The sequence below is a fragment of the Sprattus sprattus genome, assembly GCF_963457725.1.
Source record: "Sprattus sprattus genome assembly, chromosome: 3".
Classification (NCBI taxonomy): domain Eukaryota; kingdom Metazoa; phylum Chordata; class Actinopteri; order Clupeiformes; family Clupeidae; genus Sprattus; species Sprattus sprattus.
In genome coordinates this window covers 20,334,932-20,348,281 of record NC_137922.1, presented here as the reverse complement: position 1 = coordinate 20,348,281, position 13,350 = coordinate 20,334,932, and the positions used below count along the sequence as shown (strand labels likewise).

General features: G+C 46.1%; 1 protein-coding gene across 2 annotated transcripts in view; it reads right to left on the bottom strand.

Annotated features, from left to right (window-relative positions):
* The window catches only part of LOC308363112 (neuropilin-2-like), a gene marked incomplete at its 3' end in the record, with an annotated part of 67,797 nt that extends 56,028 nt beyond the window's left edge, over nucleotides 1–11,769 (bottom strand). For both annotated transcript variants that reach the window (XM_080835887.1, XM_080835888.1), the window contains exons 1-2: nucleotides 11,028–11,769; nucleotides 3,461–3,638 (exon numbers count right to left, since the gene is read on the bottom strand). In XM_080835887.1, coding sequence (XP_080692013.1) covers nucleotides 3,461–3,638; nucleotides 11,028–11,100 — 251 coding nt within the window. In that variant the 5' untranslated portion in view covers nucleotides 11,101–11,769. The remainder of the gene's footprint in view (nucleotides 1–3,460; nucleotides 3,639–11,027) is intronic.
* Between the last annotated feature and the right edge of the window lie 1,581 nt (nucleotides 11,770–13,350).

Sequence of the window (13,350 nt, the reverse complement as noted above, 5' to 3'; positions counted from 1 at the left end):
AGGGGGAACAAAAAAAGACCTGCTCTGCGAATGAATAAAGGAAACGGCAGATGATGAAAGGAAAGAGGGAGATAGGGATGCAGAGGCAGCTTTAGCCTTACCAGCACCTAACCTTCTACCCCCCCCCCCTCACATCTCCACCATCTCCACCATCTCAGCACTCTGATCACATCAAACGTGTAGCTTCATCTGGCTTTTATTGCATTTTTACCCCATCAATCTGCTTACCGCCCCCGGAGGCAGGAGCCATTTGGCATGGGGCCGGAAACTTCCAGAAGCAAATTCGCAATCGAAGTGCCACCTTTAGATGCTGGGCAGAGGGTTCCTGTTCGGAAAGATTGGATCGTCACCGCAGCATAGGCACTTAAGTTAAATATGGAAACCGATGGATTAGATCCCATTTAGATACATTAAAGGTAACAGAGCGGTTGAGGCGGTTAGACACACACACACACACACACGACACACACATACACACACACACACAGACACACACAAAATGATTTTGACCTTGGCTCGGCCAACTAAACACTTTCCCCGGGTTACGTATTCCACATGCAGGACTTCTCAGATCTTTCTTGGGAGATGGAAAGATTTGCCGGCCGCTCGGTAGGCATAGGCAGGGGTGCGGGCGTGGGTGGAATGTAAATGTGATTGCGTGCGTGAGTGAGTGAGTGAGTGAGTGTGCAGTTCTGCTGGGAGCCCAGTGACAGGCCGGGCCTCTCAATCACGGCTGGCTGTGGCACACAGGCGGTGACTAACAGTGCGTGGGGAGAGAGCGGGAAAGAACAGAGGGGACAGAACAGAAAGAAAAGGAACAAAAAGATGGCAAGTATATATATATGGATATTGATTTGTCAACACACACACACACACACACACACACACACACACACACACACACACACACACACAGAAAAACATGTACCCACAAACATATATCCAAACAGACAGACACACTCACACACATACACACACAGAGACATAAATAGACACACACACAGACACACACAGACACACTTCATTCCTAACACAAATGTGTCATACAGTCATCCCTATTAAATACCAAAATAAAATCTTTCTAGGTGCCAAAGGGCTACTGAGGTCCACTTTGGAGGGAATGATGAGCATGTGTGTGTGTGTGTGTGTGTGTGTGTGTGTGTGTGTGTGTGTGTGTGTGTGTGTGTGTGCGTGCGTGCGTGCTTGCGTGCGTGCGTGCGTGCGTGCGTGTGTGTGGGTGCTGTTTGTGTGTATGTGTGTGTGTGTGTGTGTGTGTGTGTGTGTGTTTGTGTGTGTGCGCGTGTTTGTGTGGTTGTGTCTGTGGATGCTGTTTGTGTGTGTGTGCGCGTGTGTGTGTGTGTGTGTGTTTGTGTGGTTGTGTGTGTGTTGGTGCTGTGTGTGTGCGTGTGCGTATGCGTGTGTATGTGTGTGTGTGTGTGTGTGTGTGTGTGTGTGTGTGTGTGTGTGTGTGTGTCTGTGAGTGTGTTTGTGTTTTGTGTGTGTCTGTAAGTGTGTGTGTGGGCAGTGAGGGCAGTGGGGGTGTTGAAGGTTAAGAATGGCTGTGTGCTTTGCGTCTCCGTTTACGCAGATCAGATGCGGACCACCGGCTGTAGTCACCCCTCAGAACAACAACTGGTGCGTACAGCTCAATCTCTCTCACACAAATGCACAGACACACGACTACACACATTCACTCCGTCCAACCAACACTGCAAAATCTACCAGGGTTCACAACTGTCAATGTTGAGCCCCAACCTTATATAATTATAATACTTTCTCATCCTATTTGTTGGATAACACTCATGCAGGTTTTCCCTAAAAAATTAGGTGGTGTAATTCGCTATGAAATTAACATATATTAACTTTTCATAGCTATGCATTATATGTGAGTGTCATTTGCTCTTATCCTGTCTTTTTGTCCTATCTGATTCCACCTCTTATTAGTCTTCATCTCCAAATATTCAGTAACTACTTAATACATATTCTAAATGAGATCTTATCAGTCAGTATTAATTCAGACGTGGTCAAGATTTATCTACTGTGAACTTCTCAAGCCTTTAAAGGCCTGAAAGTAATATGTAGGGGTATATTTATATCAGCCAGTCAGAATGCAGACAATTCTCTCGGAGAAAAACGAACCAATGAGCGGAGTTGTTTTGTTTTTTTCCCCTAAACAACCAATGACATCCATCCTCGCTCTCCAAACCAGGTCAGAATTCCATGCAGTTTTCTTTTTCTCCTTTCCTCCTTTTGGCTCACGGAAGAGGATTCGTCTTTCCTAGCGTTACCTCTGCGTAACCCCAAACACCTCTCTGAGGAAGGCTCAGGATCACAACAACAAACAGGGCAAGAGAGCGGCCTGGCCAATCAGGCGAAAGCTACTCATGCAGAAGACGAGAGAAAGAGGGAGTGCTAAGCCCCAGACCATCCGTCCAAGGACAAACAACAACGAACGAGCTGGGATGGATTTTTAGGGATGGATGAAATTTTTGGAGGAGGAGGGGGGAGGCTTTCTCTTCTTATTGTATGTTTCATTTCTTTCGTTCCCTAGGGGTACTCAGCCCGCCTTCCAATGGAGCCGCCCAACCGTAGAGCAAAGAGAGAGTGCCAAAGACGCCTGGATTTCTCTCAGTCTATCAATAAATAAGGGTTTTCTCTCTCCTCAAGCGGGCCAGTAAAAACAGTCTCTCTCTCTCCCTCTCTATCTCTCTTTCTCTCTGAGGGGATGGGCATCATCGTGTGTGTGTGTGGGGGGGGGAGTCAAGAGTTTGTCTACCGCCCAATCAATCATGTCCAAGGACTAATTTGTGTGTTTGGGCAAATGTGTCCACCCACCAGGTGAGAACTTGCTCACAAAGATAAGAAGAGGTTTAGTTTTTTTGAAGTGAGCTAAAGCTCTCCGGTGCATGTGTGTTTTTAAGCTGTAGAGCACCAGAAGGGAAAGCAGAAACAGATTCCTTGGAGAACCTGATTCTGGAAGCCTAATAATAGGGACGAGGAGGCTCTTAGGTTGCCTCTGAGCGGTTCGGTTGGAGCGGAGGCCAAATTTGGGGACTGTGTTCCTCATTTTCCGTTTTCTTTCCCTGCTTCTCTCTGTCTCACTATCTCTCTATCCCTCTATCTTTTTTCTTTGAGATTTACCAATGTCTAAAGCATATGCGAAAACTCTAAAACATATGCTTGGCAAAAGACAAAAGCTATTCCAATCATGGATCATATTATCGGTCTTGAACACCACCATTGAGTGGTTCGTATGACACTTTTGGATACACTTCTCGTTCTCTTTCTCCCTTCCTTTCTTGTCTTTCGTTCTCTTCATATTTCTTATTGTCAGTTTTCCCTTAGGCACTCTTAGTTTTCAACTGGACACACATACGCACACACACACAAACAGAGAGAGAGAGAGATAGAGAGAGAGAAAGAGAGAGAGAGACAGATGCACACACACACACACACAGACCTGCAGTCCAGTTTCTCCAGCTCAAAGTGCGGGTTGAAGTTGAGGGCGATGCGCTGTGAGGGCTCGGGCGCGGTGATCACCCAGTGGCAGCTCTGGTGAGGGGAGTACTCCAGCGGGTACCCGGGAGACGTGATGTAGCCGGCCTCACTGGCATCCACCTGCCCGCCACACCGCACAGCTACCAGAAGGAGAGGAGAAAGAAGAGGGGGTTATGATGGATGAATGCAAACTTGAAGATAGTGACAAATTTCGGTTTCTGAAAGCTAGCTCAGAGTGATGCAGAAACACAGGACAACAAAAGCATTAGCATTGCAGTGTGTCACGGCACTAATGTATTCACCAATCACAGTCTGCCTCTTTTGTGTTTGATGCCACATCTTGCAAGCGATGTTTTCCAAGAGCGAATGTTGATTCAAATATGACAAGGCAGCTAATTTTAGGCGGATACCATTTTTGAGAGAGACATCTGCGATGTTAATCAAAGTTGCCCTTCATCAGAGAGTGAAGGCATGTACAGTACAAAGGGAGTATTTTAGGTGTAGGGATATTGTGTGGTATAAAAATGAGACGCGTTTTTCCATCTGAAACTTTGTCATGACCATATTTTGCTTAAATACAATTGCAGCAATATGGCTACAGGCCTAGAAATCTCGCACTCACTGTGAGTGCTGTCTCCACCACCTCTTGCCCTCATCTCTGAAACCCACCAACAACATGGTCCACATGAATGGCAGCAATCATCTAATATTAGGAGTCATTTGGAGATCTTATCACTCTGTCTTTTCTTTGACTCCCCGGAACAATGGATGGCCAATGGGGAGGCTCCAAGGCACAGACAGGAAGTGACACGCAGACGGTCTGTCTGTGGGTTCGGGGTGACCCCGATTCTGTAATGAGATCTCGCTTAACAAAAGCCTCCATTCTTGGGGAGTACCTCCGAAGACGAGAAAGCTTTCTCTGTTGGTCGTTATCTCACGCAAACACACATAACACGCATGCTAACACTGCCACAAATAATAACTCGGGTGCTCCCTTTGTAGACACATACACACACAGAAACGCACACACACACACACACACACACACACACACACACACACACACACACACACACACACACACACACACACACACACACACACACACAGTGAAAGTATCTTTCATTATTATTCTAAATGGAGACCTGATTAGGAGACAGAAATAATTTTTTGCTAAAGCAGTTCACCATGACAACCGTGCTTAGGGTTGTTTAACTCTGTCCATGCCCGATCCCCGAATCCCATTTCTACAAATCAAGAAAGAATTAACTCTGAATTAAAAGTGGGACACATCAAACGTCTATTAATCTTTTTAATTTTAATCAGTTTGGGATTAAATAGACTGCACATAGCCCACCCATGAAAAAAACAAAAAAAACAATACAAAAACCAGCTGTAAAATGCTGGCACACACCGACACACACAGACACCGACACACACACAAACACACACACAGACACACACACTCAGACACTCTCTCCCACACCACAGTGTGGCTCAGCAGGAGATACTGGAACCCTGCGTTCACAGGAATAGAGAAGTTTGATTGACAGTTCTGGGTCTGATGTTGGCTTTCAAAAAAGATGTGAACAAGATTGAGCCCATTTCTTTCCCAGACGCAAGGAGCCCCGCTAGAACACGGCCCCTTCTCAAGCTCTGACGAACAGGGACCGAACGAACGAGGGAGAGGAGGAAGGGGAAAAGGAGAGCGAGAGAGAGAGAGAGATAGAGAAAGCCAGAGAGGAAGGGGGCATATTCCCCACTCACACCGGAGTGTGCTCACCACAATAGTGCTGAGTGCAGCAGCTATTTTTCCCCCTGACGCGTCAACGTGTCAATCAATGCACAGAGCTCAGGGCGTTCAAATATAATGCAGTTCATCTAACATGGCCAGGGCTATTAGGTCTTCAGAGGCAAACCTGAGACGAGGTGGGGTTCTCGGGATGAAAAGCAGATACTGGCTCATAAGTCATCCGTCTCCGTGTGACACCTCATCCAAACACACACACACACATAGTGACGCTAACACTAACACACACTCACACCAACACGCGCGTGTTCATTCTCTATTCATCCATCTTCATCGCATGTCTCTCCCTCGGTGCAATGAAACCGCACTAGAATGGAGATGCACATCCTGCAGCACAATGGCTTGCCAGAGTTCCTCTTTCTCTCTCTTCCCTGTCTGCCTGCCTATTCCTCCTCTCTCTCTCTTTTCCCTGTCTGCCTGCCTAAGCTTCCGAACACAGCCGGGGAAGGGTGCCTGTCGTCGTAGCGTGTTCAAAGCGGGTGTAGGGGATCCGTCAGGGGCCTGGGCAGGGAGATAAAGCCATTTGGAGAATCTTGCCAACTCAACAGTTTCCACCACGCCTGCCTTCCAGGCAGGGGGAGGGCGGCAGGAGACGGGGCCAGTGAGAGACCATTAAAACCTGGGCTATTCTCATGGAGCAGTGCACAGCTATGGAACTCCGCTGGGAGACTGTACATGTGTGTGTGTGTGTGTGTATGTGTGTGTATATGTGAGTGAGAAAATAACTGTTGACCCCAGCTCATATGCCTGTGTATGCCTCAGTACATGTGTTAAACATGTGTGCGAGCTCACCCCTGAGTGTTAGTTTATGTGTGTGTGTGTGTGTGTGTGTGTGTGTGTGTGTGTGTGTGTGTGTGTGTGTGTGTGTGTGTGTGTGTGTGTGTGTGTGTGTGTGTGTGTGTGTGTGTGTGTGAGGGTGTGGGTGTGTATATGCCCCAGCATGTCCATGTGCCAACGTCTGTGGATGTGTGTATGTGTGTTTGTGTGTGTGTGTGACTGCTGGTACTAATTCCTATTAACAGAATTATCTCTGTGCCGGGGCGTCACCGTGGCGATAAGTTGCCAGCGTGCGGAGGGGCTATGATAAATCTCTCCATCATTCTCTGGCGCGCACCTTAATTAAAAAGTGCTATCGCCCGCGGAGAGGAAATCAGCAGCCATCCATTCATCCCCTCATCCCTGCACCGAGCCAGGGATGAATCCACGGGCAATGCTCTCTCTCTCTCTCTCTCTCTCTCTCTCGCTCTCGCTCTCTTCCACTCTCACTCTCTCTATCACCCACTCTTGTTCTCTCTCTCTCTCTCTCGCTCTCTATCTCCCACTCTCATTCACTCTCTCTCTCTTTCTGTCTCTTTTTTTGCTTTTTCTCATTGTCTGTCTCACTGGCTCTGACTCCCCGCTCTGACTCCCCATTTTTCTGTTTTTAATCAAAGCAATCCACACAAGACTGAATTGACAGAGCGAGAGAGAGAGAAAGGGGAGGGAAAATGGAGCACAGAAGAAAAAAAATCCTATTTCTGTTGCCCTCCTTATTCGCTTTTTAATCTGCTAATATTTCTGTTGCCTTTGTAGGGTGATGTTGTTCTTTTCACAGCCCTTACAGTACCTGCCTATACAGGAAACTAACCACCCAGATAGCAGCCAATGCCAGTGCAGGTCGGGCCCAGATCTGGCCCGTATCTGGGCCACAATCTGATCCAGAATCCAATCGGTGGTCCTGAACATGTGGTTTTCCACACTGTATACTCTATGCCCACTTGAGATCCCTGCTCTGTGTACACATCTAAACCTGATATAATGGTCACAGAAGCTGATGTTCTAAGTGTTTGCGCAGATGTACAGTGTGCTCGTCACAAGCGCACACTTAGTCAAAGGAAGCGCGTCTAGACATCTGATTCATTTATTGTGTATTTCAAGGACATTTCTGTCATCATCCAGAACTTTACACAGTTCATGTTGACATCCCAAAGCCTCCCTCTAGAATGTTATCCCCTCACATGTTTGTAATAACACACACTCGTACACTCACACACACACACACACTCTTCACACACATCATCCACTCATTCACGCCTACACCTTGTGAAGACCTTTGAAAGCTCTTGAATGGGGACTGGCATTTGCATTATTTATGCCTGCCTTAGTTTTAATCTGTGTTTAATTTAACCCCAATCACTTTAGCGGGCCGCTCCGTCAACCTGCACGGCACAGCACTGGCCTGCTCCTTGGCCCCGCAATGCAAATTTCTGACCTTGTTTTCACACATATACACACACTCCGCAGTCTGCTATCCCTACATAGTGGTGATGGGGAGAAAGGTCCAGCATGTTAGTCAGAGTATGTGTGCATTTGTGCATGGGAGTTTGCATCCTATTGTATTGTAATGGTGTGTGTGTGTGTGTGTGTGTGTGTGTGTGTGTGTGTGTGTGTGTGTGTGTGTGTGTGTGTGTGTGTGTGTGTGTTGCAAGTGTGTCCTGAGCTTGTCTATGTTAATACGTTTCCATGTGTGTTTACACGTGTTTGCTTGCTGACATGTGTGACTGGGCTTTCGTGCCTACATCTCTGTTTGCCCAACATGGTGGATGAGTAACAGCAGCATGTCATCATGCATGCCATCGGGCAGAGTCCTGTCCTGGCGCGCTCTCTGTGGCAGCTCCGTCTTGAAGGGTGACCACCCTGTGGCGCCCACTGCCCACCATTACTTGCGTGTCACTCTGCCTGGATGAATGCCACTTAAGGATGTGTGTCTATGTGCTGAGTGTTTGGTTTGTGTGTGTGTTGGTCAGTGTGTGCCAGCGTTAGATTACACAATGGAGTTGGGGCGGGGGGGCTGAAGGGCCTTTTTGGACTTTCCCGCATGTGTGTATGATTGTGTGTGTGTGTGTGTGTCTGAGAGAGAAAAGTGTGTGTGTGTGTGTGTGTGTGTGTCATGCGCGGGCATGTGTGCGGGCGCCTTTGTGTGTTTAACTCAGAGTGTCTGTGTGGCACGGCCTTGAAATAGATAACATGTTCTGTAGCTTGGTGAGCTGACTACAGTAGGGGGAGTCAGTGCAAGGGCTGTGCATGTGCCTTCTCTCATCTACTCCTCTCTTTTTTTCTGTCTTTTCGGTTTCTCCTCCTTTGCTCTCCTCTCCTCAGGTGTTTCTGATATTAAGTCTGGAACATTGTAACTACTGGCAGGCACACACATACATGACAAGAAGCTTCCAAACGTTTTCCATCTGGTTCCGATCCCCCCTCAGCTTGTATTCAGGTATACAGTGAGGCCAAAACATGTCCTTCATCCACAATAAGCTCAGAAGAAGTACTAAGGGGCCAACTTGGCTAAAAGACTGGGTTTCCACAAATTAATCTTGGTCCACATACGGCAGTCAAAGTTTCCTGCTCAAGCGAAAGTTGAACTGGCCCCCAAAGAGAGAGCCGACGCTACGTCCGGATCAACCAGCCGTCAGAGACGTGAAGAGGATACGCATCCATCATACGGGAGGGGAACTCCGTCTTTAGGCATCAACGTGTTGATACATAACCAAGCACTTATTCAGAAACACATGGCGACAGCCAACCAATCAATTTAGGGTGTTTCATTATGTATCACAATAGCCTAAATTCATGACCCAGTTGAGTATTCTAACAGGCGTCAGCGCAAAACAGACGTTGCTATAGAGGGAAGCGGCGCAAAAATATGAACTATTCTATTATTATTGTGGAGACAATGCATCAGTCTACCAGACCAGCATTTCCTTCCCTTTCAGAGTTTTGGCGCGTCTCGACAACATGCAGTTACGCACGCAGCGGGGATGTGGAAGCTGCCCGTGGGAGTATTTCCCGACCGGGACCACATCGATATCTTGTAATGACCGTGACGGCAGTGTAGTATATATGGTATGTAAAGGGTAGTCTTGAGTTAACTCCTTATTTGGCCACAAATTGTATCATGCAAAGTTATCCTCTTGTTTCAACTCATGAAAATTGCTTGAATGGGTTTTACAAAAAACGCAACGCAGCAGTTTGTATGTCTTCTCTCCAGCACTTATTTGAATTGATTTACTTCAGTGCCGTTTGGAGATATCTCTCTGATGGCAATCTGTGGCGTTTCTCGCTGCCAGAGATGATGGCTAAATTGAACATTGTCAACGCGCTGAGTGGATTCTCAGGAACAAACACAAGAGATAAGGCCCCGCTTCTAACACATCAAGACTTCAATCTCATGGCAAAGTGGGAAAACCTCTGATAACAAATTCTCAGGGTTAATGACACATATCTCTCCTCTCTGACATTCTGTAGCGAGCCATTGTTCTGTCATTCCGGAGAAACACGTTCAAAACACAATGTAATTAAGGCTTCAAAGCCAGTTAAGGGCGAGCATGGAAAAGCACAATGGTTGAAGCGAGGGTAAAGTCCGGTCACTTTCAGGATCGCTTTGAGGTGGTGATTGAATCTAGTTCGAGTCGGAGAATACGTTTACTCTCGGATGCAGTGAATGAAAATCAATATACTTATTTCAGGGGAGGACAAGGGCGCCACCGAGAATAAGGTCAATTAACATGTCATACAAATGCAGCCTAATAAATATAGATGTGTGTGCTCGTAGATCTTCTTACATGCCGTTGAGAACCTAAGCAGGCAGACAGAACTGAAGAATAACGAATAAAAATAACTTCAGAACAGAATTCATGGTCTAATAGGGAGGCTTCTGGTAGTCTGTTTTAGTTTTATTTCAGTTTGTCCATATAGTTTTGATCACTGACGATGACGTGCGATGTTTTTCTAATTATCTTAGGGGTCAGTGTGACTGTTCGCGAGACGCCTGGAGTTTTGAGATATGGGAATTAAGGGGACACGATTTACAGCCATATCACCCGGCGTCATGTTACAGTTAAGTCTAAGAACAACAACATTTACACAATTCGGAACGATGTTTTTTTCCAGTTTTGGTTAATGATTTTCGCTTCTATAATAAAAAAGGCAAACTATTTGCGTTTTAACTGACACGATAATATGTCAGGTTTAAGACATTTAAATTATTTAAAGCAAAACAGCACGCCTTCCCATAACAACTCCCATCTTTAGATGAAGAGCCCTGCACATTTCTGAACTCGCAGTCTGTCAGACCATTCATTACCCACTGACTCACTGCTTACGGGTAGCAATCATTTTACAGATGTCCCTTTAGGTGGAAAATTTGTCAGGGATTACTGAAAAGGATTAGCTAACTGAACCCCCATCATCAGCACAAATGGACAATGTAATAATCCCTTTTTATTGCAGATCCGGGTGTTTCATTGTATAATTTTAGCTAACAATTTATACAAACAGGTATCTACTTTATCATGCATTACGGTGTCTGTTTCTAACGTGAGACTAGGCGGATCATTATTCATACGTCCAGTTATCTTTCCTTCCAGTACATTTTATGCTTAAAGTTTGGGGTGGAGTAAAAGCATAATTGGCATTTTGTAGCATATGGTAGTGATCATTAGTGGAAGGCTGGGGCACTGCATTTTCATACTTGAGTGGAATCGACTTCAAACAGATGCAACGCGTCAACAACAACAAAGATCGAATTTGGAACAGACTTAGCACAACCATAGTAGAGAGGAAATATTCGTATGATTAGTAAGGTGCTGAATTGTGAGAGGTGAATAAACTAATAAGATATTTCAGAGGGAACTCGTGAATACATGAGATTGTAAGATGCAGGCAGGCAGCACTAACTTACCTTCTTCACTGTGCACTTTCAGTGTCAGACAAAGAGCTAATAAAAATCCAAACAATGACGATAAAAAATCCATCTTGCAAAATATGTTGCCGCTAATGTCTTGCAGCTGTTGGTGTTGTTTATTCTTGCTTCCCCTCTGCCTTTGATATCCTACAAATACAAAGACAGTTGTACTTGTCCCATAAATATTCTAACTGTGTAACAACTAAACCTGTTAAGGCTGATAGCTCAAGGTAGTTTGGTTATGTTGCATGAGTCTTTCAACTTCTCCGTTGAATTTCAGCCTTGGGTACGTTTCGTGGAAATCAAACGGGAGAAGACCGTTCGCAGAGAGGCAGTCGCAGCCCGTCTTCTAACTGTATCAGGGAAAAGACGTCTATCTGTTCGCGGACATACTGCATATCAGATGCATTAAAAAGTATTCCTTGTATTGATGACTGGAGATTTGTCCAGGTTAGATAGCTCCATTGCCACCTCGGGCTCGTAGAGTTTGACGTTTTCCCCAGGAGAATGCTTGGAGAGTAGCTCCCAGTTACCTCCAAATCTTCGGGCAATGCCTTCCCCCTTGTAGCAGCAGTCCGTGGTTGCTTTGTAAATTCAGCAAGTCATCAAATACAATAGTTTAGATTAAAAGATCGCGCAGATGAATGCAGTCCTTGCGCCACAGTTTCCCCACTTTTAAATACAGGTTGTGTTCACGTTGTACGTGATAAGGTTGAGCTGACTGTAGCGCGCACCTCCGTTCCGTTCAGTCCCCTCTCGCAGTCTGGTATCGCTCTGCACGCTGCTCCGTCAGAAAAGCCTGGCCGCCGAGGTAGCGTGCGTGTGTGTATGTGTGTAATATCATTTCAGAGCAGAGCAGCTATCGCATTACAGTCAGCGCCTTGACCCGCCTCCCCTCGCTCGCTGATTAGAGAGCACGGAGGGCGCACACACTCTCTCTCGCTCTCTAAATACACACTCTGAACGCGAGCACACGTGTAGAAGAACACACACGGACACACAAAGGCGACCACCTATCAAAGTTATACATTTAAAATAACTGAGACATGTTCAGAATTGCTGACATTAAAATGTTGTCTCCCTCATTAAAGACCTGTGCCAAGAGCACACTGAAGGGCAGGATAAGTGACTGCCTTGCGGATGAAAGTTTAAAATGCCAACTGGGCATTACTGAAACATATTCAGAATTAGACAATATCTCAGAGTTATATCGGAAATGAAACATAACACACCATTAGTAAAAAACTAAATACATCTCTTTATTTCACTCGTCTGTAAACTGAGCTTTTGGTGAGAACTGAACAGAACACAAGCGACTCTTATCAGAGGCAAAGGTTTAATATCTCCTTTTCCTGTCAAACACGCTTGGCACCAGTGTTGGTATATTTCAGAACCTCGGTTATACAGTATCTTATGAACTTGTTAAGAAAGAAGTGGAGCGGGGTACAGGGCGAAAGCATAGCAGAACTCGATAGGTTTCGCACCCTATCCCGCAATCACACATCAGACGCTCGCACGGTTACAGATTGAGATGGCGTGTGTTTTTGGATCCGCCCGCAGAGTAGAACCCGCCCTGGCACGGCCCAAACGTTGCTCTGCAATCAGAAGGGAACTAACTACAGAGAAGCAGGCACTTTAATAACACACTGGGTACCTCCAGTACCCAAAAATACATCGCTGAGAAGCGTTTTCTGCCTACCCAGCCAGCCCGCATGCCGACTGTTTACAGTAGGGTACATTAGGCGGGGAAGTGCTGAGGGTGCGTCGCATTAGCGAGCAGTTACAGGCTTGAGAAATGGGGGAACAATGTAGTTCTGAAAGTCAAACTGAAATTGTTGTCAAGGACAGAGAAAGACAGCCACGTTGCCCTCCGCCCATGGACAGTGTCGTCTAAATATGGTCCAGGGCTCTAATTATACCTAAATAGGTCTATATTGGACATTTAGCTCAGCGTGTATGAAAGGGCTGGCTAAAATACAAATGCTAAATCGTTAAACACTACAAATGGGTAAAAAATCTGAAATGTTATTGTTATTCTTTTTGTCCTGGTGTCCTTTATGACCGGTCAAGCATAGTAGCATGTGATGGCCGCATGCCCTTAAACACTCATGTGTCATGGCCCTCCAGTGAACGTGGCTTCGCATCACAGGGCTGTCACTCACAGACTACCCACTGACGACCTCAGGGAGACCACTGTCATTTCACTACACTCAAACATTTTCTCAATCACACTGCCATTAGCCAATAGCATGAGGGAGAATATGCCAGCGAGAAACATGATTGGCTGAGTGGCTCCTGCTTCTGCCACTCCTCTATCCAT